Source organism: Prionailurus bengalensis, chromosome C1 (genome assembly GCF_016509475.1).
Source record: "Prionailurus bengalensis isolate Pbe53 chromosome C1, Fcat_Pben_1.1_paternal_pri, whole genome shotgun sequence".
Classification (NCBI taxonomy): Eukaryota; Metazoa; Chordata; class Mammalia; order Carnivora; family Felidae; genus Prionailurus; species Prionailurus bengalensis.
Window position 1 is genome coordinate 177,430,731 of NC_057345.1, and position 24,720 is coordinate 177,455,450.

The 24,720-nt window shown below is 39.4% G+C and overlaps 1 protein-coding gene across 1 annotated transcript; it reads right to left on the reverse strand.

Moving 5' to 3' along the window:
* Positions 1-1,298: 1,298 nt before the first annotated feature.
* Positions 1,299-24,368, reverse strand: SLC40A1 (solute carrier family 40 member 1). Its single transcript, XM_043577281.1, has 8 exons — positions 23,955-24,368; positions 23,392-23,459; positions 17,147-17,306; positions 14,835-14,950; positions 13,676-13,802; positions 6,159-6,404; positions 4,633-5,289; positions 1,299-2,907 (listed from the first exon to the last, which is right to left on the reverse strand). The coding sequence occupies exons 1-8, from the start codon at positions 23,995-23,997 to the stop codon at positions 2,594-2,596; spliced, it is 1,731 nt and encodes a 576-aa protein (XP_043433216.1). The 5' UTR covers positions 23,998-24,368; the 3' UTR covers positions 1,299-2,593.
* Positions 24,369-24,720: the final 352 nt, after the last annotated feature.

Here is a 24,720-nt window from a genome sequence, read left to right on the forward strand (position 1 = left end):
CTTTCTGCATTTAGTAAGCAAAGAATGCCTGTGTTGAAAAAAGGAACTTAAAAACCATGGTAGGAAACCTGCATGGAATAAAGCATGAAAAAAAATGTAATAATTTGTTTTTAACTGGGAGCAAAATAAGTGACTCTTTTAAGAAATGTAATTACAAGCTAAGCAAAGGACAATTCTCCTGTCTTTAATCCGCTTCACTCATTGGTATCACCTGATTGTCCCTGTAGATATTTGAGTTTGTCCCCCTATTTAGAAATACACCCAGACACAGGCTCTGTTCATCTGCCTGCCCCTGCCCTACTTCTGTGCCTGGGGCTGTAAACAGCAAAGGCTGCCAGGCCAGCGGTGACACCCCTCCCCTCCCCTCCCCTCCTCTTCCTGCTCTCCACAGCACTCTGCAAAGATAAGCAAGGCGGCTGTAAAAATTCCTTTTGGCTCTCCAACTCCATGCTCCTTCCTCCTACACAGGCCCCTCTCTCTCCAGACCCTCAATTTGTCAAAATGCCCACATGAAGAGCCGCGAACTTCCTTTGCTAATATGGTTCTATTCATCTTACAAGGTCACAGGCCTTCCTTTAAGGCTGCCAAACTCAGGGCAGAATTCAGACCACAGCTGACCCCTGTGGGAGGGAGCAGAGGCCCTGTTCAAGACAGCAGCCAAACCTTACGGAGGCATCTGCCGTCTGTCCAAAGGCCACAAGCAGGTCTGGAGCTTCGGGGTGCAGGCAAAGGTTCTCAAGGCCCCAATTTTAGGGGAAAGAAAAGGAGCCTCTGATTAACCATGTCAGAGTCAATCTGCATCCCAGGAAGAAGCTGTCTGGGGTACAGATCAAGTCTTCATTAACATTTGTCAAGTACAGAATGCGGCTCTTTTTTTTTTGGACTACAGCAGGAACCTAGAACTCTGTCGTTAGGCCCAATTCCTAGTACTGATACCACCTCATCTGATAGTTCACAAAGCACTTCCACATGACTTCTCTTATTTGACTTGGTCAGGAAAAGCTGTGAGGTGGGTGGAGTTGGCTTTATAGTATCATCTCCAATTTACAGAAGATGAGATAGAATTCAGAGGGCTTCATGTGACTTCTTCAAGGTCAAGGAATGAGTACTGAGTTCATGTTTACTATATTTGTATCCAAACCACCATAAACTGTACATATGAACAGTGGGATAACACTAAAAATTATGAATTATTATGAAACTGCAGAGGAAGAAAATACCTTATCCAAAACAGATGTTCTATAACAAAACTAATATTAAATAACTGGGGAACGCAACTCAGGAAAAAGGACTCAAGATTTTAAAAATGTTTTTTATATAGAAATATGTTACAAAGATTTTACAACATAGTAAATCATTATGTCATACCATAGAAAGAAGATGAAACCTTAAGAAAAAAGAAGAAAGTGCTCATAGTAACGGATTGCAGTCTCCATGAAAGTGCATAAACGGTTAAGGCAAAGTACCATGTTGGTACTGACATGTTGCAAAATGACTCGGAAAACAGTTTTTTAAAATACATACAAAAGTATTTGTTTTCTTCCATTCTTCTCAAAGACATTTGAACGGGATACATTTATAAACGGTCTTGCTCTACAACTGTGTAAAAATAACTCCTTGGGTACAAAACAGTGAAAGTAAAAATGCTCTAGCTGAGCGCATTCAAAAGCCAATCTGATGATTTTAAAACAAAACCTTTCCAAGTGTGAGCTTGCTTTCTACATTTAATCTACCAGGCTAAAAGCATGCTCCCTCCTGTTCCAAGACAGAGATAGATCATTAACGATAGCGGAGTTGAATTCAGATCTTGCTCTCCTGGGTGACTTTGAGCTTCTAGTTTCTATGGCCAAACTATCAGCGTATTTGAAGTCCTTATGCATTTACTGTTATAAATCTACAGCTTTGTTTCTATCTGCAGCTTACAGGAGAGCCATTTTCTGAAGTGTTATATATGCTTACTACAGTATTTCACCATGATAATAAAGATACAAAGGTGCTCTCTAAAGTTATACCGTAAATCCTATTTGAGAATTCTAGTTAAGTATTTCATTTTCCACATATATGTAAATCCCTTATGATCGACAGGATCAATAAGAATAACACTGGTTATCAAACTCTCCTCTTCATACTTGAAGCAGAATTTGTTTTTTTTTATAATGTGAAGAACATGCTAAAAGAAAATAAATTAGCTAGACTTGGACAAGAATGAGTTTTAAGAAAAAATGACATACCTGAATTCTTGCACAGATAATAAATATCTCCCAAAGAATAACTTAAGTCACGTGACTAACTGCTCTTCGTGTAAAATTTTATCTACTCCTGAGAAATAGGGAAAAATCAGTGTTACCTTTCTCCACATTTAAACTGAGTTTTTCTTTTCCTTTTTTGATTTTTTTCCCCATCCTTAAGTGTAAGGGAAATTAACCAGTTCATTTCCTCTGACTTAAGTCTTGTAAATAGCTTCTAGCCCTCAGGGTACAACTGGGGTAAAACCAGAGAGAAACACCTAGCTGTTTATTGGAATTCTGAAGTACAAAATAAGCATATGTGCTCTGTGTAATCTAGTAACAGGGATAGCAACAGTTAAATGGTCTCACACAACAGATATATTAGTTTGATTTTCATTCGTAACTTCTTTTTCCTCAGGACAACAGGCAAACATCTTGCTGCCCAGAGTTTTCTGGGCAAATCGAAAATACATGATGTGGCCCATTGCCACAAAGGAGACTGAAATCAGTACAAGCAAGCCAAAAGCTTCAGGATTCGGAGCCAGGATAACCATGATGAAATGCAGAAGATCAAGAAGATAGTTCATGGAGTTCTGAACACCATTTATAATGCCTCTTTCAGATTCAATTACATTTTCTTGCAGCAACTGTGTCACAGTTAAATCAAAGGACCAAAGACCTATTAATAGAAGATATCTGTTAAACACTGAATTTTAATTTACAGCTTTACATTTCACATTTACATTTTAAAAATCTGTTGACGTGTACAAAATATACATTCATCCCTATTATCTTGAAGTCACCATGCATATATTCATCAGAGCCTTGCCTTTCAGAATTCTTTTTCATTAATAAATACTTGGTGTTGTATATAAGTGTTGAATCAATAAATTCTAGACCTCAAACTAATATTACACTGCATGTTAATTAACTGGAATTTAAATAAAAACTTGAAAAATAAAAATACAATAAATAAAATAAAATAAAATAAAATAAAATAAAATAAAATAAATAAAATACTGGGTTGCTAGTGGCTTCAAGAAATGATTTTTTATAGCCACCATACTAAAGTAAGTCTAATCTACAAACTTCTTAATTCTATTTTTTGTGATTATTTATACTACAAAAGCAAAACTCCGAAATCAGAGACAATAAATCTTACTGTAAGTACTAGTGTTTTTAAAGCCTACAGTGAATGTACTAATATACTGTTGTGGTTAAAGTTTAAGGACTTTAAGTGATTATTACATTTACTGCTTGGTTTCTAAAGCCCCTGTAATAAAGCTGTCTTGCTTGAATATTAATTGTCTTTGATAAATTAATGAATTGCTTTGTATCACAAGATAAATATGGTTTCATTTAAAGAAAAAAATTCAGGCAGAGATAATTCATCAGTACTCTATTAATAATTACTTAAATTTTACTTTGTAAGAAGTCATTACATTGTGGTTCCTTCCAGAGCTATAAAATCCACTTGTTTGGCAAAGTATACTATAAATACACATAAGCTAGAGAGGACTTTTGAAGGATTTTTTTTTTTTGAAAACAAAAACACTACCTTTTTTACCTTGTCCTATACAAATATTTTCTAACTTATAGTCCTTTTAGTAGAGTTATAGCAATATAAAGACACTAAATTACTAAATGGCATCATTATAACTAATATATTTTCAAAAAATAAGTTGCATCAGGGTGCCTGGGTGGCTCAGTCAGTTGAGCATCTGACTTCGGCTCAGGTCATGATCTCATGGATTGAGTTTGAGCCCCGCATTGGGCTCTGTGCTGACAACTTGGACCCTGGAGCCTGTTTTGGATTCTGTGTCTCCCTCTCTCTCTCTCTCTGCCCCTCGCCTGCCTGTGCTTTGTCTCTCAAAAATAAATAACTGTTAAAAATTAAAAAAAATAAATTAACTAAAAAAAATAATAAATTGCATCAAGAGTAATACTTAAGATACTCATTTATTAAAAAGTTTCAGGGGCGCCTGGGTGGCTTGGTTGGTTAAGCGTCCAACTTCGGCTCAGGTCATGATCTCACAATCCGTGAGTTCGAGCCCCGTGTCGGGCTCTGTGCTGACAGCTCAGAGCCTGGAGCCTGTTTCAGATTCTGTGTCTCCCTCTCTCTCTGCCCCTCCCCTGTTCATGCTCTGTCTCTCTCTGTCTCAAAAATAAATAAACGTTAAAAAAAATTTTTTTAAGTTTCAAGCCCTAATCATATTTTAAGCATATGTACATATACACAAACTGTATTTTAAACTATAAAATAAAAATTTCATATGTATGTAAGGATACAGAGTGGGTTTTGCTTAAATTAAGGGAAGATTTCAGATCATTTATCATTGAATCTTCTGAACCCACACTGCAAAAAAGACACTTTAGCTCATTAACATTCAGAGAGATGACTTACCAATTCTAGCAGCAATGACGCCTGCAAACAGCAGACTGACAGACACTATGGGCACAGATTTAGGACTCATCTCTGGGACAATAGTAGCAGGGTCAGACACATTTGACATGTGCATTTCAGGTGTAAAAATGATTTCAGGTATATCTGTAGGTCTAATTGTGGACAGCGGCTCTCCTTGAATCAACCTAGAATGGATATCTTCAAAAGGAGAAACAGACAAGTCCAAGGGGCTTCCAGGCATGAACACGGAGATCACACACAAGATCAAACAGGAAAGCTGTGCAAATCCTGAGATCAGACCAGTCCGAACCAGGCCACATTTTCTACGTAGCCAAGTAAAAGCCATGGTTCCCATTATTCCAGTTATGGCTGATGCTCCCATCAGAATACTGAGGATGGACCCGCTCAGCCCCTGAGTGTAGGCGTACCCTGTGGTGATACAGTCAAAGCCCAGGACAGTCATATAGAGGAAAGCAAGACCCATGCCCGCCAGAAACACTGGCTGGTTGTAATAGGAGACCCATCCATCTCGGAAGGTGCGGAAGGGCTCAGCCATCTGGGAGGCACAGCTTGGCTCTTGCTCATGTTCAAGCTCATGGATGTTAGGGTCTTTCTCACCCATTAGATGAGTTCCCTCCAAGGATTTTGGCTCAGTTTCTGTTAATAAAAGACATTATTATATGTATCAGTATAATATGTATTTTCTTTTACTAACCTAAGAATTTCAGCTAAGAAACAATCTCCAAGTAGCATTTATGTTAAACAAAATACTATGGATATCGCTGTCTCTCACATGGTCTGTCTCCCTCTCTCCATTGCCCCCCTTAGAAATTATACTCCAGAAATGAAGGAAGGAAGGAAGGAAGGAAGGAAGGAAGGAAGGAAGGAAGGAAGGAAGGAAGGAAGGAAGAAAGAAAGAAAGAAAGAAAGAAAGAAAGAAAGAAAGAAAGAAAGAAAGAAAGAAAGAAAGAAAAAATTATACTCCCACCAAAGTAAAACTAAATAACAGGAAAACTCATCAAGTAAAAATATAATAATTGTCTGGAAAAACATAGCATCTTCTTTTCTGGGGCCCTGTTAGGATTCCATTAGCCCAAAAGCCCAACTTGCTCTCTCTTCTTGGGAAATGCCCACCTTCAGTCCTCATTCCCTTCTACTGTTGTACAAATGGCTATGTAACTCTTCTCTTCATAGACTCAGGAATTCTCTTATTCTTTTTTTTCCCCCCTTGTTTTTCCCATTCTTATGGCTCAATTTTTCCCAGCCATCCCTCAGTTGATTTCCCCTCCATGTCTGCTGCTCACATTAAGGAAAAGGGCCCGAGGCCTCATTCCAGCTCCCTGAGGTCCAATCCCAAGTTGTTCCTCAGGCTGTCAAAAGCCTGGGTATTGACTCATCCATACCAAAGTGACATATTTAACCTCATGCACGCCTTCAGCAGTAATAAACTGGATGAACTTTCGTCTTCACCAACTTTTAAGGTCTGAACATCAGAATAAAAGGATTGATCACTGTATTGAGCTTACCTTTATGTAAATTCAGCTGTTTCAATTCAGCTTCCTCTACTTTAGGAGGAGCTTTCACAGCCAGAGCAGGTGTTTTTTGGTAAACCTTCCAGAGCAGAAAGTACTCCACACACATGGACACGAAATTCCACCCCGAAATGAAACCACAGCCAATGACTGCAGAGCCAAACGTCATAATCTGACCAACAGCCATAGGGGCCAAGATGTTGGTTAACTGGTCAATCCTTCGTACTGTAGCATTCATATCTATAGAGGTAGGTAAAGGAGGAAGATAAGTGTGCAAATCTATCAAAGAGAGACTGCCCACTTACATAATACAAACTCATAATCCAAGAGTATAGATTCCTAGAATGTAAATTTCTAAAAGCACTCTGTGAACAAACCATTTTGTTAGGAAATAATTTGTCATTTGGAACAAGTCATATTAAATTTGCCTCAAAAATCATGATTCCCTGGGGTTGTATAAATAAGTCTAATATTAGCTTTTAAGATGAATACAATAGTGAGTGACCCTACAAACATGTTTTCAACAAAAATTTATTAAATGCCTATTATGGGCTAGGCATTATTCTATCACTATAAAAAAAAAAATAAAGAATATCCTGCCCTGTCTTCAGGGAGTTTACCTTCCCATGGGAAAAGAAAGAGTAAATCAATAAGTATATATATGTATATGTATATGTGTATATATATACACACACACACAGAATGTCATATGTTAATTAAATATTACGGTGAAAAATAAAGCAGAAAAAGGGTGCAGGGAAAAGAGAAATTTCAGTTTTCTTTTTTTTTTTTATGTTTGTTTATTTTTGAAAGAGAGCACAAGCAGGGGAGGGGCAGAGAGAGAGGGAGACACAGAATCCCAAGCAGGATCCAGGCTCTGAGCTGTCAGCACAGAGCCCGACACGGGGCTTGAACCCACAAACCGTGAGATCACGACCTGAGCTGAAGTCAGACGCTTAACTGACTGAGCCACCCAGGTGCCCCAAAAGATTTCAGTTTTCAATATGGCAAGGTCAGGAAAGGACTCCCTGAAAAAAAAAAAAAAAGAGAGAGAGAGAGAGAGAGAGAAAGGAGTAGGAGGAAAAAGAGTCAGTCCTGTAGATATCAGTGAAAAGAGAATTCCAGACCAAGGGATGTAAAAATGTCCTGGGGCAGGAGGAGCACACCTACAGTGTTAGAGGAACAACAAGGAGGCTGGCAGGGCTAGAGCAGAGGGAGGAAGGGAAGAGGTCAGAGAGGGAGGGTAGACTGGTCTAATCACCTAGGGTCTTGTGAACATTATATGGATGCCAACTTTGTCAATGAATGGGTGAGGAAGCCTTTTGGAGCTTTTGAACAGAGAGGTGACACAGTCTAACTTATGTTTTTAAAGGTTCATTTTGGCTGCTGTGTTGTGAAGACTGTAGCATGAGGGTGAGAGAGTTGGTAGATAAGAGCAGAGGCAAGAAGACAGGTAGAAGATGATGTAGCATAAACCAGAACAGTAATAATGGAAATGGGGAAACAGATGTTGGATACACTTCAAAGGTAGAATCAGAAAGATTTGCAAATAGATTAGATATGGGGTGTGAGAGAAAGAGAAGAATTAAGGAGGACTCTGAAGTTCACTGTTGCTGTTTTCTAAGCAACTATTAGAAGGAAAGAGTGGCCATTTACTGAGAAAGGAAAGAATTCAAAAGAATCAGATTTGCAGCAAAAGAACGAGTATTTAGTTTAGAGATGCTGATTTTGATAGGCTACTAACAAGCACAAGGGTGTATCAAGTGGACAGTTAAATATGCCTGCAGTTTAGGAAAGAAGTCTGTGCCAGATTTGGTAGTCATCAGCCAGTTGAGTTTTAAAGCAGTGAGACTGGATGAGGTCAACCAAGGGACTGAGTGTAGATCCAGAAGAGGCGAGATCTGAGGACCCAGTCCTGGGTATGTCAATGTTTAGAGGTCAGGAAGATGAAGAAGAACTAGTGAAAGAGGAGAAAACCCAGAGGAGTGTGGCATCCTAGAAGCCATGGGGCAACACTGTTTCTAAGAGGAGGGGTAATCAACTGGCAAGTGCTGCTGATAGGTCAAGGAAGATGAGTACTAAGAGGAGGCTCTAGATTGGTCACACGGAAGGTATTGGGGGCTTCAAAGAGAGTAGTTCTGGTAGACCAGAAAGGGCAAATGCCTGACTGAAGCTGGTTTAAGAGATTGGCGTCAACTCCAGGAGATATACCATTTATATTATATTTTTAAGTGAGTGGCACTCTCTGGATTCACAATGTAAATGTTGCCCCCCTGGCATCATGAAAAGCAAAGCCCTGACCAGGGACAGGAACTAGAAGCAGCATAGACATCTTTTTTTTAAGATTTTCTTTTTTTTTTTTTTTTTCAACGTTTTTTATTTATTTTTGGGACAGAGAGAGACAGAGCATGAACGGGGGAGGGCCAGAGAGAGAGGGAGACACAGAATCGGAAACAGGCTCCAGGCTCCGAGCCATCAGCCCAGAGCCTGACACGGGGCTCGAACTCACGGACCGCGAGATCGTGACCTGGCTGAAGTCGGACGCTTAACCGACTGCGCCACCCAGGCGCCCCTTTTTTTAAGATTTTCTGAAAACAGAAACAAAGAAATGAGGTGGTAGAAGGGTAAAAAGAGGTAAAAATGTTTAAGAGAAATATTATTGCACATTTATATGCTGTTGGGGATGACACCATAGATGAGAAGGGATGGAATCTGAACCAACACACAAATGGGAGAGCTACTCTTAGACGGGAGCAAAACCATCAACATGCACAAGAGTGCAGACCACATACGCAGCTGCAGGTGGATGTAATGGGGACAGCATGTGTAACTTCTCATTTCTTCTACTCTCTCAGTAAAGCACAAAGCAAGGTCATCAGTGAAAGTGAGGATGGGAGAGGAGGTATGGAATGTATGAGGAGAAAGGAGAACGTGAAACCTACTCCTCTAAGGAAACAGGAAGGAGGAAAGGGCCACAGAAATTAGTATGATCACCTGGCAGCACAAAAGGGCGAACATGAACCCAATGGTCACGAACTGTAAAACAGTGAAAACAGAGAGCAAAACTGTGCATTTTTCTCCAGCCATGTTCTACTGGAGAGTGACAGAAGGAGAGGAGGCCAAGTGAGCTGAGAGTATAAGCTAGGAGGTGATCATATGTGATCAGAACGTCTGACCTAGAATTTCAGCTGAGTAAGGAAGGGAGACAAGAGTGGTCACAGACAGTGAAAATGGCCTGTAGGTGACAACCAGACTGGAAGACTGTTGTGGCTAGGGTATGAGAAGGAATGAGCTGGGAAGACAGGAGGTGCCAATTCAAGACATGAATGCCTAAGATTAAGATTATGGAAGGGGAGGATTTAGTGGTGATGACCAAGTCTAGGACATGACCATGGGAACATAGCAAAATCAGAGCAGAGGACAACATGAATAAAAGAGAGGAAGTCAAGAAAATGACCAATTTTCTTATTCTCTATCTCACAGAGTAGAGTGGAACCAATGAGACAAATCCTTATCAATCATGTGGGGCACCTTAAGAGAAAAGCAATAGGTGACTAATAAGTGCATTAGCAGAAAATTGCCTTTATTCCTTCTCTAATTCTTCCTGGTCCTCAACTGCCTTCCAATTAGTCCCATGAGTGTATAATGCTTACATGATAACAGGAGAACTTTGACTCGTTTCACCTTTCACTTGAGAGGCAAAGGCAGTTTTCATTGATCTCACACATGACCCTTTTTTGCAGAGGCTTCGCTAACTTTCATCCCACCCTCAAAAAGTTTCCAACTCAGGTGCTAACAGAGAAGTATAGAATAGATTCAAGTAACTCAACATTTTGATTCCCAAAATTGAGTAAGAGTGAAAATATACACATGTTCTGAAAGCCCCACAACAAGAGAAAAATCAATTTAGTTAAAATGATTTGTTGTATTTTCACTTCCTCGGTTTTTAAGTGCTCCTGAAGCCTCCGAATGCCACCAATTTCAATCTTTATTATACTTAGGAAGCTAATAATGTTTGTGCGTGATACAGTATCAGTAACCAGCTTTTATGTTTTGGAAGCAGAATGAACTATATAATGATTTGGGGAAAAGACTTCATCATTTCACTGGTAACAGGCTAGAGAAGAATCTGTCCTCTGAATATGCAAACCCATCCTCTTCACAAATTTCTATTTATTCTTATGTAAACACACATATATGTGCTCATTGAATTCCAATTTAACTATTTTCCGCTGCAGCTGAGGCACAGACCATGACATTAAATAAAGACTTGCTATTATAAAGGGTATATTAAATCTCATAGGATAATAATAATAAGCAGACCTGCTGAGCAAATAGCAGGCAGCAGGTTTGTCTACCTTAAATATGAAATCAATTTTTAGTCAATAGAGTTCAAATAAGAAATTTATCGGTCATCTTGATCACGGTAACCAGCAGATGTGTCTTTAGGAAGGAGGATCAAAACAAAACAAAACAAAACACCTCAGAAACTATAAATAGACTGGTTAACAAAGAAAATAGGGAAGGAAATAAAACAGAAGGGATAAAAAGTCTGGGAAAAGGAAGTGAGCTTCAAACAGGTTTGACAGGCTAAGGGTCATAGCACAACAGACTGCTTTAATAAAACACTAAACCAAGTACCTAGGCAAATTAGCCGACAGATTAATTACCAGTATTTATGTAGAAAAACAATTCCTTTTCTGGTGATCTCCAAACTAGATGCTAACAGCTGTATTTTGGTCTGATGCCACTGAAATTCTAAAATTTTTTAACCTTCCAGGGAAAATGTCTCTATTTTTTTACCCTCAGTGATACAACTTCCAGTTTTTAAACCTATTCTGAAATCAAGAAACACTGCATTAAGGGAAGGGGAGCAATTAGCATCTGGCTCACCACCTCTCCTCCCAGTGCACACAGCTTTTGCCCTTCACAGGCACACACACACAAGGCGCACACAGGTTCAGCATCCCTGTCCAGTCCCCTGCTCGGGTTTCTAACAGTTTTCGCTGGGTTTCTAAAGTTTTCGTTTCGACTTCAAAACGCGCCCTGCACAAACACACACAATTCCTGACTGGAGGACGTGTGTCTGTGTGCAGAGACTCAACCTCAGAAGTGACTAAGGTGTACTTCTTGACATACACTTCTTCTCCAATTTTCCTCTCTCCTCCTCTCTACCTGTTCTATAATTCTGCCTTATAGCAGAAATAGCACCAAAAAATCAATGGTTAGATAGACCCCTGCTGACCTTCTGAACTAAGAAAGTTTCTATCCTATTTTGAAGCATGGTTTTAGTTGATCTTTTAACAAATGGTGAAGAAAGACAACACGGAGGTTTTCCCTCACTAGGCTACTAACCTGTAATACTAGTTGAATGCAGAAAAGCACCACTTGCTAAAAGCTAATTCACAGTGGATGAAACTTCAATAAGCAGCTTGCTTCCTTTCCTAAACTTGAGAAATTCGACTTCACTTGCTAAAAAGCACCACTTGCTAAAAGCTAATTCACAGTGGATGAAACTTCAATAGGCAGCTTACTTCCTTTCCTAAGAGAAATTCCAGAAAGTTAGAAAATAGACTGCAATTATTCCTCTGCAATTATTCCTGATAATAAAGAAAGGCAGCTGAGAAACAGTCATTCATATTCTTCTTGTTGTTCTGGGACGTCAAAAAGCCCACAAAGTTACATGGAATCTTTGGTTTTTCTTATTTATTTATATTTGTATTTAGAATAAATGATAAATTCTGAGGAATTTTCACTTTACACAGGGCTTTTTTCCCCCCAGACTGTACAGACTTCACAAGAGTCAAAATGAGTTTAAAATTCATATTAAGAGGGGCGCCTGGGTGGCTCAGTCGGTTAAGCGTCCGACTTCAGCTCAGGTCCTGATCTCGCGGTTCATGAGTTCGAGCCCCGCGTCAGGCTCTGTGCTGACAGCTCAGAGCCTGGAGCCTGTTTCAGATTCTGTGTCTCCCTCTCTCTCTCTGACCCTTCCCTGTTCATGCTCTGTCTCTCTCTGTCTCAAAAATAAATAAACGTTAAAAAAATAAAATAAAATAAAATAAAATAAAATAAAATTCATATTAAGAGAAAGAAAATCATTTTAAAAGACAACTTTCCCCCCAAATATATTCTACCAGATACATATGTGCTCTATTTTCAAGGCAGGTCTTTTTGTACCTTTTGAATTTTAAAACATGGACATGTATTACATACTTAAAATAGCATATTAAAAAGAGAAAGTAAATAAGGAAAAAACATACAAAAAAGGAAAAAGCCTAATCATATAGTTCAATGTGACAAGAAGAGACATGGAATTATTTCCTATTGATAAATGATTACAGGAAGAAAAAAATCAACGAGAATCACTACTTTACCTCTAGAAAGAATATCCTGTGGTATATTCACATGTGCTATAAATTCATCCTATATGGACACCATTCTCTAAAATCACTGTGGTATTTGTCTCAATTATAAATAACACTGCTACAACAAAGTGATGATTTAAGCAAATTCTTCTCTTTCTTCCTTTAGACCTTTCACACATTTTCTTTCTCTCACCACCTCCTTTCCTTTTTTTAGCCACATGGCCCAAACAAAGTTGCCTGCTATCCCCAACACTAATCTTGCCTTCTGTGAACTAGAATAAGCCATTTAAATCATCAGCAATAGTTTTCTGGTCTGTCAGGATGGTTGGGCAATAGGTCTGTGATACCCATTATCTCAATGACCAGCACAACTGATTGACCTGATCTAATCAGTGGATAGGTGTACCCTTCCTCCTTAACCCTGTGTAGCTATGAATCTGATGTGTGTCTGTGTCAGGGGGCAGGTAGGGAATTGAGTGAGGTGAGTTATTCTGAGTACAAGTGATGCTGATGTAATAGGACATGTTGCTTTGTAAGCATTCTTTAGTCTGTCTCTGGCCTCTTATATATGTTTCCAATGGACAACTAAGATTATAAGCTTCTTGAAAACCATATTCTGTCCTCAATTTCTCTAGTATTTGTAACAGCAATTCTATTGCATTGCAGATAATATAATAAAAGTTATAGATTATAACTTTAAACTTGAAGGAATTAACTACTAGAGTCCCTTTTGGAAATAAAGTGTTTCCACTTGGTTTGGAGAAAAATAAAAAGAAGTAAATACTAGTCATACTACCATGGTATGAATGAATCAATCTCATGTCAGATTTTCACTGCTCTAAGTATTAAGTAAACATACAGAGACCATGAACAGAATTTAAAAGAAAGAGTTCAAAAGAAATGTTCTTCCATTTGCCAGGTTTGCATACAATAAAAGTTCACTATTCTATAAATTAATTTCATAACAGTGAGATAAATCATTGCACTGAAACTGACAATGTGATAAGACAAAGACTATATTTTCAATTTATGGAAAATAATTTTCAATTAAATACCCAGAATAAAAGGTTTAACCCTCATTTACTACCTCTGACATAAAGTGAATCCTCACGTAACCCCTTACATTAAAAGAGAAAGCCAAATTACCTGCTAATTTGCTTCTGTCTCCTCCTGCAACAACGACAATCCAGTCCCTTTGGATCGTGATTGCAGTAGCAGTACTGGCCAAATTTGCGATATTTGCAATAGTGATGATCAAGATGTAACAGGAAGTCTAAGGAATTATAGGAAAAAGTTGAGTTAAAAATGTCAGTTTTACCTCACAGGACCTATACCTCACTGTACAGTGTAGTTTGAAATGGTCTTTGGTGGCATAATAATAAAATTTTAAGTTCATTTCATAAAATCGTAAGAAATAATTTTACTTTGTAGACATGAAACCATAAATACCAGTAGTCAAGTTAAAGGGCATAATATCTTCCTAATCCACATCATCTGCAATACACATAGTACAAAAATTATAAAAATCATGTGCACATTTATGTGACATAGTTATCATAAAGTGTTAACATAGCAGTAGTTTTTAATTTCTTCCCAAAATACCTCTTTTGGAAAAAACAATAAAGAGGAAGTGAGAAGACCTGCATTTAAGTCAGAATTATGATACTTCCTAGTTGCACGACAATGGTCAATCAGATAACATCACTTTGTCTAATTTTTTCATTAACAAAATAAAGGGAATATACTAGAAGATTTCTAATGTTCTCCCTGGCTTTGAAACTCTACAGTATCTGTCTAAATATATAAAAAGATTCAATAGTTACATCAAATCCATTATTTGCCACCACCCCATCTTTCCCCTTTTCCATCAAGCTATCATGAGACCATAGTGTGAGAAGTTATGTAGTCCATGACCCCATACATACCAATTACTATTGGAGGAATACAATTATGACAAACTAATAAATATATGGATTACATTTCTTATGTAATGTGAACAAATTACAGGTTAGTAGCTGAAAACTAATTGACAACTGAATTATACAATAAACTTTTAGAAATACCACTAAAAACAAATAAGGAAAAAAATAGGACAAAATTAAAATTCAAACAATATTTAATGAGTGCCCACTATGGGCAAACAAGCAAAAACAAAATATAATACAAATGGTAGAGGATATTAAATGGACACAGAGGGTCAACAGTGTCTTTGTGAAAAGATACCCCCTAGTCTCAAAGGGTTTTCATTTTTTACCACTACCAGATGTTCTATTTTCTGCCATCAAGAATATCACTGAGAACTTACAAGAACCCATCCATGATACATGGTCAGAAGCTCGTTTTTATGTAAGAAAACCATCATCAGAATGATTCCACACAAGATGACTGAAACATTCTGTACCACCAGCGAAGTCTGAGCCACTGTACAGAGGGAGAAACAAAGTGTTCACTACACCAAAATATCACAATGGCCCCATTTTTGTCCACACATTAATGCATATGCAAATTACTATATGAAAAAAAAATTCCTGAAGTAAATCCTGAATCAACTATTTCCAGTAGGACCCACCAGATAACACCAGACCAGTAAAACTTACAGGAAGAGTGAAGTATTCACCATTTTCCTATTAATTAAAGCCATTCATAATGACCACATTTTCATTTAGTTTATTCTTTTGAAAGTTTACTGTCATAAACAGAACTATATTACATAGACAAGATCCATCTTTCAGCTCTTTGTTGCTGAAGCTAAAATCATAACATGCAGGAAGTTAGAGAAGAGGTTAAGAAGTCATGGAATCCATAAGCCCCTACGGAATAGGCTGAATCTGATAAGATAGTATGAATACATAGGAAAGATATGTAAAATTCACCAAGAATAAAGCAGCAGTGTGTTCCACTGGGCATTCTAATGCTGTATGCTGCTGCTATAAAATTCTAAGTAACACCTTCCCTCACAGAAAATGCCAGTTTCCTTGGAGTCCGGCACCCATGTAGGTAATGTATTGGAGTAAGGACTAAGTACACCAAGTAAGGACACCCACAGTCTCATTTGTAATATTTTTTCTGCCACTCACCAGGGTAGGTGATCTAGGACAGGATATGTAATGTCTCTTATGTCTGTGTCTATAAGGTGAGGATGATGATACATATGTGCCTTCTTTACAAGGTCAGTATGATGCTCAAATAAAATACTCATGAAAAGTACCCTGAAAAATGCAGGGAGTTGTATGCGTAAGGCATAATTATAGCCCTGGTCTTTAAGGGCAGTAAAGCTCATTCTGGCTTAGAAGGTCATATAAAAGCCTCAAACTGCTTTCTGAAATTAGTTTGTAGTAAAATCCCAACATATAACTCATTCTTCTATGGCACAAGGATTAAATACCAACTGCATGAAGTTTCTAACTTTTAGAACCCCACCGACCAGAGGAAGGAAAGATATGGGAACAGATAATTGTAACAGTAGAAGTACAATAGCAGAGGTGTTGACAAAGACTCCTGACAGCAGAGGAAGAAATGATTAAATCAGCCCAGAGACATCGGACATTTTCACAGAAAGTGACATGTGAGCTGATTTCATGGGATAAATGGGAGATTGCTATCCTACCACACACTTTTTCATCTAACTCAACATTCTTTCCCAACCTAGGATTCCAATGCTCAACAATCATAAGATTAAAACGTCTCCGAGATATATAATATCCCTGTGTTCCTATAAATAATGATGTGAACAACCAGGAATGTTTTTTGTTTTCTTGTATACAAAACTTAGTTCTATATGTGTTCTGGTATATCCATTCTCAAAACAGACAAATGTCCACCTTGACCATTTCACTAATAGAATCAAGTCCTAGAATTTGATAATCCAAATTGCTCTCTATCCAGGGGCAGTCATCCTTCACTGAAAGAAACATATTTCAATCTTTCTCCAATGTCTAAAATAGACTTGGCCAGGTCTTGGCATCATCAACTGCACAACCCAGGAAAATTGTGACCTGGCTTATTATCTGGATTGCGCTTATATTCTGCATAGCTGAACTGTTCTATCACTTTCTCTCTTTCCTACACATAAAACTGCAATGATTTCAGTACTAATGCTCTAGAATAAATGTCAATATATTACCATTTCTTCTTTTCCCCTCAAAAATTTATAATTCAGCTCTCCATGATCCTGACTCAGATATTCTCTCTTCAATCTATAGTTTTCAATTACCCTACACCTGCCTCTATAGAAAACACTGTAACCCAGAGGACAGATGTTAAAGCTGTCCCAGGAACATCACACTGACTGATTCCAGTGCGACTCATGGTTAGAAAGAATGCCAGAGTTAAGCAAACTTTTAATGTTTAACATGGCTCCCAGAAAAGAACTATGGTGTTAATTATTAACATCTGGAATTTATGACTAGCCAAAGATCCAAAAAAATCTATAAGCTTAATATCTTGGCATTCCAATTTTGTGCAGAAGCCCCAGGACCTTCCATGTAGAAGTGCTGACGCTGATCATCCCATTGCTCAAGTATGGCAAGCAGACACACAGTGGGTCAGTCACAGTGGTTTCTCTTTAGCTCAAGCCTAGGTCCCATGAATACAAAGCCTTAGTTTACCACTTCTCACCTTTAAGTCTGGAATTCTTATCCACCCAATCACCAATGATGGCTCCTAGGACCAGAACAGACCCTGCCACCACCAGCCCGTAGACTGCAGTCAAGAGGAGGCTGTTTCCATAGAGCTCTACCAAAAACACAGACACTGCAAAGTGCCACATCCGATCTCCCTTGAATAAGAAAAGAGAAAATGTTTTGACGAAATTATTTTTATTTCCCAGGCAATTACACTCAGGAAGTTGCTCCCTTATCAAAATGTACTTTCTGGCTATACCATGAGATTTTTCCAAGTCAACAATTACTCTTTGAATTGAATATTTATTGGCCAAGTGTTAAAATCATCCATCCTGGTCCAATGGAAAATATTCTGGGCCACTTACTAAGTAAACCCAAAAAAAGCATGATATTAATGAAACACACATACTCCTTATCATTCTAGAAAAAAAAAATGTAGTTTCAATACCAAAGAAGGTTTTTTGAGACAAAACTTCTTCCCTTTGTGTCAGGTTTCTACCTGGGCCTGGAATTTACCTATTGTGATTTGAGAGGCACAAAGTAGTGTGTTACTGAACCAGAATGAAACTACAGTATAGTTTACAAACGTTCATATGCTTTGAATGTCAAGAAAAAGCCAGTTTCCCAATTTGTAAATTGATAAGAATGAACTATATGATCTTTAAAGTTTCTTTCACCTAAACATTCTAAAATATATGCTCTATTTCACCAATAAATTTCAAAGTCAAAAAAAGGCAGGCTCAGAAAAATGAAATTAATATGGGGAAAAAATTAATATGGGCAAATTCTGGTACCACATTTACAAAAATGTCAGAAATGAATGCATAAGCAGCTTTTTATTTGAACATTTTAATACGGATGGGTTTGGAAAGGGTGAAAAGACTATTTTTTCACTGTGGAGTATACAGGAAACGAATTCATTATGGCAAAATGTAGAATAATGAAAATTTTTAAATGAGTCAGGTAAATTAATGCATAAGAAATCTATAATGGACCTTATCATGAGATTTTTGGCTCCATCCCTGACCTCTGACCTCTGAGTTAACATAAAACAGGACAACAATGTTTTATCATAACCTATCCCTAGAAATCACTACAGGAAACTAAATTCACAGTCTAGGCTCCTTATGCATTTGACACTATCTGGAAGTACTAGAGTCCTAATTCTTTCCAAAGTTTCTTAACACCTGCTTGATAAATTCAACGTATTAGGACCAAAGTATTATCCTGGTATATCAAATGATTTTTTTTTAATTTCATAAAGCCAAGACAACAATTCTATGCATTCAAAATTTTAAATTGAGTCAGGGCGCCTGGGTGGCTCAGTTGGTTGAGCGGCCGACTTCGGCTCAGGTCATGATCTCGCAGTCCGTGAGTTCGAGCCCCGCGTCGGGCTCTGTGCTGACAGCTCAGAGCCTGGAGCCTGTTTCAGATTCTGTGTCTCCCTCTCTCTGACCCTCCCCCGTTCATGCTCTGTCTCTCTCTGTCTCAAAAATAAATAAACGTTAAAAAAAAATTTTTAAAAAACAAAACAAAATTTTAAATTGATGCACATACACAATAGCAATCCTTTACAATAAACTTCATGTAGACCAGTATTTCTCTGCAGGAATGATTTTATCTTCCAGGGATCACCTGGCAGTGTCTGGAACTGTTTTGGATTGCCACAACTCTGGGGCAGGGGTAGGAGTACTACTGGCATCTACAATGCATAGCGCCGTCCCCTACAACAAAGTATCCAGCCCAAGATGGCAACAGTGCCAAGTTAAGAGAAACCTCTACCACGGAGTAGAGGATTGTGAACATAATTTAGGAAGGCAATTCAAAATTAACATAAGATTAGGGCCTTGTCGAATGGGGTGGATATGGTCAAGTAAATCTTAAAACAAACAGTGGAAGCACTATGTCTGCAAGACTGATCCTAACCTGATGGTCTGGAATGTGAGCTCTAGAGCATTCTGTGTTCTCAAACCTCAGCCCACTGCATGGCCCAGGTTACATACACAACAAATAACTATGGAATCAACAAAGGAGTGGATCTGCAGTGAATCCCAGTTGTGAATGAGTCAATATAGAATAAGTGGCAAAAACCTACACTGATTTATCAATAACATTGTTCTGGTACATTAGATTTGTTCGGTGACTGTTCAAAAGTTTGAGGATTAATCAGTACCATAATTCACACGTCTGACACAGCTTTTGTTTGCATTGATAATAGAAAGTTTTTCCACTTAAATTAAGTAGGAATTAAGTTTCAAATACCAATGTACTAAATGATTAAAACTGTATGATACACATACAATTTGCTTGAAACCCATAAAAAGACAAATTTATATTAAGATAAAGAGATCAATAAGAAAAACTGCTTCCTTAATCTTTAACAGAAGAAGCAAGTGTAGATGGGATTAGCATACAATGGGAGGGGGTGAGGAGAGGCACTTATCTTCCTCTCCATCCCTCTGAATAGCTCCCAAGGAAAAGACAAGAAACACATAAATGCCCTAAATGATAGGTGGCCTCCAGGAGTGAATTTCCTTTTTCTTACCATAAGGAATAAAAAATAATACTCCATGACTGTGGCTTCTTTCTTTCCTTTTTTTTTTTTTTAAACTCCTACTTTTTACCCAAAAGAATTTTAGACTCTTCTACAGCAGGCCATCAAAACAAGTGCTACCAAATGAAAATTTTCTTTCTTGCTTATCCTTATATCCATGACGCCTCCTTGATGGAGAGGAATAAAACTGCTCCGATTATCCCAATTTCTAAAGGCTTTAAGCTTTAAGAGGCAACAGATTCCACACTCATGAAGCCCAAAGTAGTACAATCTTGAGCCCACCCATTCCTTCCTTACATCCATTTCCTGCCCTCCCATGTGCTCTCACTGTACTTTGATGATTTGTTTACATGTCCATCTACCCCCAATGGGCTGAGAGCTGAGGGACAACTGAGTATCTGTGAATGAATGATCACAGTCATTAATCCACTTACTACTTATTGGGAAGCTACTATAAATCCAATCCTACGGCAGGCACTAGAAACTCCACGGTACACAAAAATCAAAGTCCATACTTTCCCACAGCTTGCATCTCAGTGAGCAGAGACCAAACACAAACCTAGAACAGGTCAAATGGTATAAATGCTACAAGGAAAAATGAAGCAGCATGAGCAGGAAGGTGGCATTTTGCATTAAGTAGTCAGAGACCTCTCTGAGCAGAGACCTAAAGGAAGTAAGGGCTGGAGTCATACACACATCTGGGATATGAATGAAGACAATCCAGAGAATAATGACACAAGATACAAGCAACTGGCCACCTTTTCCACTGTTGGTTATCTTTTTGTGACTAGACACATTTTTTAAAGCCCATACTAAATCAAATTCTAAGCTTCTTGAGAACAAGACCCATTTCTTACAGTACTTTGCATTCTGATAGCATAGAGTAAAATGTACCGATCTACTGGCAGATAGAAATAAAGCCAGAAATAAAAAGCATCCAACTCCACACAGATATAACCTTCTACCCTAATACTTCTATTTTCAGTGTACAGGAAACCATGATTTGGCAGAGTTTTCAGGGGAATGGATAGATGTGTGTGTGTGTGTGTACATATATATAAATGTATACACACACACACAAACACATTTATTTTGTTCTAATAAAATTAGGCAGTGTCAAACAGGAGACAAAACTCAAAGGCAGACTTATCTAGAGTTACTGAGCATTCCTCTTTTGTACTCTTTTGCAATAAGGAGTAAAACTCCACTAAACCTTATATGGTTGTAGATCCTGGTTTGGGGGGATTTTTTTTTTTGTTTTGTGTTAATTCAACTTTCCACAAGAACTCCCTTAGCTCAACTTACTGGGGTAAGTGTCTACCACTTTTCATATGGGACTTTTAATTAACATGACAAAAAAAATCCTCCTGGAACAACTATAGTTACACCCTTTTGGCAAATCTGACCTCACAACCTAACAACAAAAGGTCACATAAACATTAAAGGTAATGAGTATTTAGAAGTGAGATACCTCATTCTCCTAAGAGATAGGTCCAGACCACAGGATGGGAATATCAGATGCTACCTCTATTCCTTGTTATTGGTTTTTAAAATACTTAAAAGTCGGGGCACCTGGGTGGCTCAGTCAGTTCAGTGTCCGGCTTCTGCTCAGGTCATGATCTCACAGCTGGTGAGTTCGAGCCCCGCGTTGGGCTCTGTGCTGACAGCTCAGAGCCTGGAGCCTGCCTCCTATCTGTGTCTCCCTCTCTCTCTGCCCCTAACCCACTCGCATTCTGTCTCTCTCCTCTCAAAAATGAAAACATTAAAAAAAAAATTTTAAATACTTAGAAGTATTTTTAAAAAGTACTGAATTAAATGGAAGGGAAACTATAGGTTTAGGTATAATTAAGAGTAGTTTCACTAGATTTTTACTTAGAATCATCAGCTATTGAAAACAAACTCACACCAATTCAACTTTGTTTACATGTATTTGCAGAGTCATCCTTGTCTAAGCCTCTGGGAAGATAGGAGCTGGCCTTTCTAAAAAGCCATCTTTGAACTGCTATTTCTTAAAGAGCTGATAACCTAGCTTAATCATTTCCCAAGGGCATGGGTCCAGATTTCCTCTTACAATAGTTTGCATTCATGTCTTAAGGATGATCCAACAGAAGTTTCCAATTTAAAAAGAAAATACTATTCATAAAATTTACCTTAAAAATTCTCTCTCCTTTTGATTTTTTAAAATTAAAAATCATAGGACGCATACATAGAATTTACTCAAATACTGCTTTTAAACAGTAAGAAGATTGTTTAATTCGAAAGATTCTAATCATTAATCAAACACACACATACAGCATCCTTTTGGGATTATTCTTTTTTGGGATGTTGATGAAGCTAGCCAGGCCAACAGAAACACTGGCCGTCTTCTAGGACCGCATAGGAATTTGGAGAGAGAATTATGAATCATTTGCTGATTTTCAATGGATGATGGTTTTGGGTTTTTTTTGTTTTTTTTTTTTAATTTTTTTTTCAACGTTTATTTACTTTTGGGACAGAGAGAGACAGAGCATGAACGGGGGAGGGGCAGAGAGAGAGGGAGACACAGAATCAGAAACAGGCTCCAGGCTCTGAGCCATCAGCCCAGAGCCTGACGCGGGGCTCGAACTCACGGACCGCGAGATCGTGATCTGGCTGAAGTCGGACGCTCAACCGACTGCGCCACCCAGACGCCCCAATGGATGATGGTTTTTAAGACAGCCTGAGATGCTCAACAAATATCTACCAACAGATAACATTTAAAAAAATTTTTTTAACGTTTATTCATTTTTGAGAGACAAGGAGAGACAGAGCATGAGCAGGGAAGGGGCAGAGAGAGGGAGACACAGAATCCAAAACAGGCTCCAGGCTCTGAGCTGTCAGCACAGAGCCCAACAAACTGCGAGATCCTGACCTGAGCTCAACCAACTTAGCCACCCGGGCACCCCAGATAACATTTTTTTAAAGTTTATTTATTTTTGAGAGACAGAGAGAGGGAGTGCACACACAAGAGTGAGGGAGGGAGGGGCAGAGAGAGAGGAAGACAGAGGATCTGAAGCAAGTTCTATGCTGACAGCAGAAAGTCCCATGGGAGGCTTGAACTTACTAACCCTGAGATCCCGACCTGAGCCGAAACTGGACACTTAACCAACTGAGCCACCCAGGTACCCCCAGCAGAGAACATTTTAAAGCCAAGAATTTTTATCACCCAGATATTTGTTTTGGATGCCAATTTATATTTAAATTAATCACAGAATGCTATTTTTAGCCTGAATCAGTCACTCCACTATTCTGTATTTTCATAGTGCAGTATGCTGGAATTTATCATTTTAACAAAAGAGGAAAAGGGAGAAATAGCCTAAATGTGAAATAGAAGATACATGAGACATTCATCCGTTTTTAGTAGCAAATATTACCATAAGCCTAGTAGCACAAAATACAACTTATAAACAGTGCAAATATTCCTGTCCTTCTATCTTTGGATAGTTGTTCATCTACATAAAGTATGATAATTAAATAACATTTACTAACACCTATGGGAAAATATCTTGGGTGAAAATAACTTTTTGGTTAGAACATGTGTGTTTGGATGATTTATTTATTTAGCTGCACAGAAAACCTGGAAGGTGACTTAGTAAAATTGGTCCAAATGAAAGGAAACAAGAAATTATGCAAGTATGTCGTAAGAGTTACTGTACATTGTCACTTACCCAAGTAGACAGAGAATGACCAAGGTAGAGAAGGAATTTTGCCGAGGTCAGGTAGTTTGCTAAGGATCCTGCAAAGACACACAGGAGGGGCGGTGGATAAAAAGCGTATTTAGGTCACTTAAGTGAGCTGAGTTTGGAATACTTGCCCGTTTTCTCCTAATAAACACGATCATTAAAACCTAATTTGTGGGACAAACCACATACATTTTATCAAGTCACCGAGAAATCGATGTGTCCAGTTTGCTTAATAGCACTCGCTTCAAGTCATCACGACCTATTGGTCAATAACTGCAAAACCTCACCTACGGTTAAGAAAGCTCTTGTTTCAACATTCTTTAACTCCGCCTTTTTTTTTTTTTTTTTTAAACAAGACAATCCAAACTTCCAGGTCTACTCCTCCTTGCCGGCGTGTAAGCCCTTTCCCCGCATCTTGCAATTCCCTTCTTCCTCGACCCTCACCAAAAGGAGTCCGAGCACTCCGATCAACAGCTGAGCCACATTCCTCCAAAACTGCGCAGAGCTGCTGGCCTCCACCGCCCACCACCCGCGTTAGGTCAACTCACCGCAGCATCCTCCCTGGTGGTTTTGCTCTCTTGCCTTGGTCATGACCCAGGCGCCCCCCGCTTGCTCTTCTGCTGCTGCAGCTGCCCTCGATGAGGTGCTTGTTAACAGGAGTGCAAGGAACCGAGGAGAGCACCGCTAAAAACACCACAGCCTTACGCAAAAAGACCCCGACGTCTACTAGGGCAAAGAACAAAAGAGAAACGGCCCCGGGGTCTTCTTTTAGTCTTCTTTCCAAACTTAGCTAACACTGTAGCTGAAGTTGGAAAGGCAAAGCCTTATGCAAGGCGGGTGGGAGGCTTCACAGGCCGTGCGAGCCGGATCCGGCACCCCGCGCCGCCGCCGCCGCCGCCACAGCCCGCGCGGCGCAGCCCTGCACACTTATACGGGGTCGGGGCGGAGCTCCCTTCGGCCGCAGGCTCGGGGCCGCCCCCTCTCGCTCAGGGCCAGCCGGGCGTCCCCGCGGCGCGGCGCGGGGCCAGGCGCCCGCCGCCCTCACGCGCCGTGCCGCCCTCCACGCCCTTCCCAGGAGGAGTCGCCAGCCCTGGGCGCGAGTGGCCACCTGGCCACAAACAACCCGCGCGGCCTGCGAGGACCCTCGCCCCGCGAACTGCTCGGGCCGGGGTGTCCGCCGTCCGGGAGGCCGCGGGAGGGGGTCGGGAAGGCCGCAGGGCGGCGGGGAAGGGGAAGAGGAGCGTGGACCCCGCGGGGCCGACGGAGAGAGGCCCAGCGCCAAGCGAGCCGGCCGGTGCCGGAGGAAAGCACCCG

Bases quoted from the DNA above. Each gene is read 5' to 3' on its own strand.
- SLC40A1 (XM_043577281.1), bottom strand. From the start codon at position 23,997: ATGACCAAGGCAAGAGAGCAAAACCACCAGGGAGGATGCTGCG. The intron at 14,951-17,146 runs GTGAGAAGTGGT...CCCTCTGTACAG, and splicing joins TAAGAATTCCAGACTTAAAG to TGGCTCAGACTTCGCTGGTG. The intron at 13,803-14,834 runs GTAAGTTCTCAG...ATAATTCCTTAG, and splicing joins TGTATCATGGATGGGTTCTT to ACTTCCTGTTACATCTTGAT.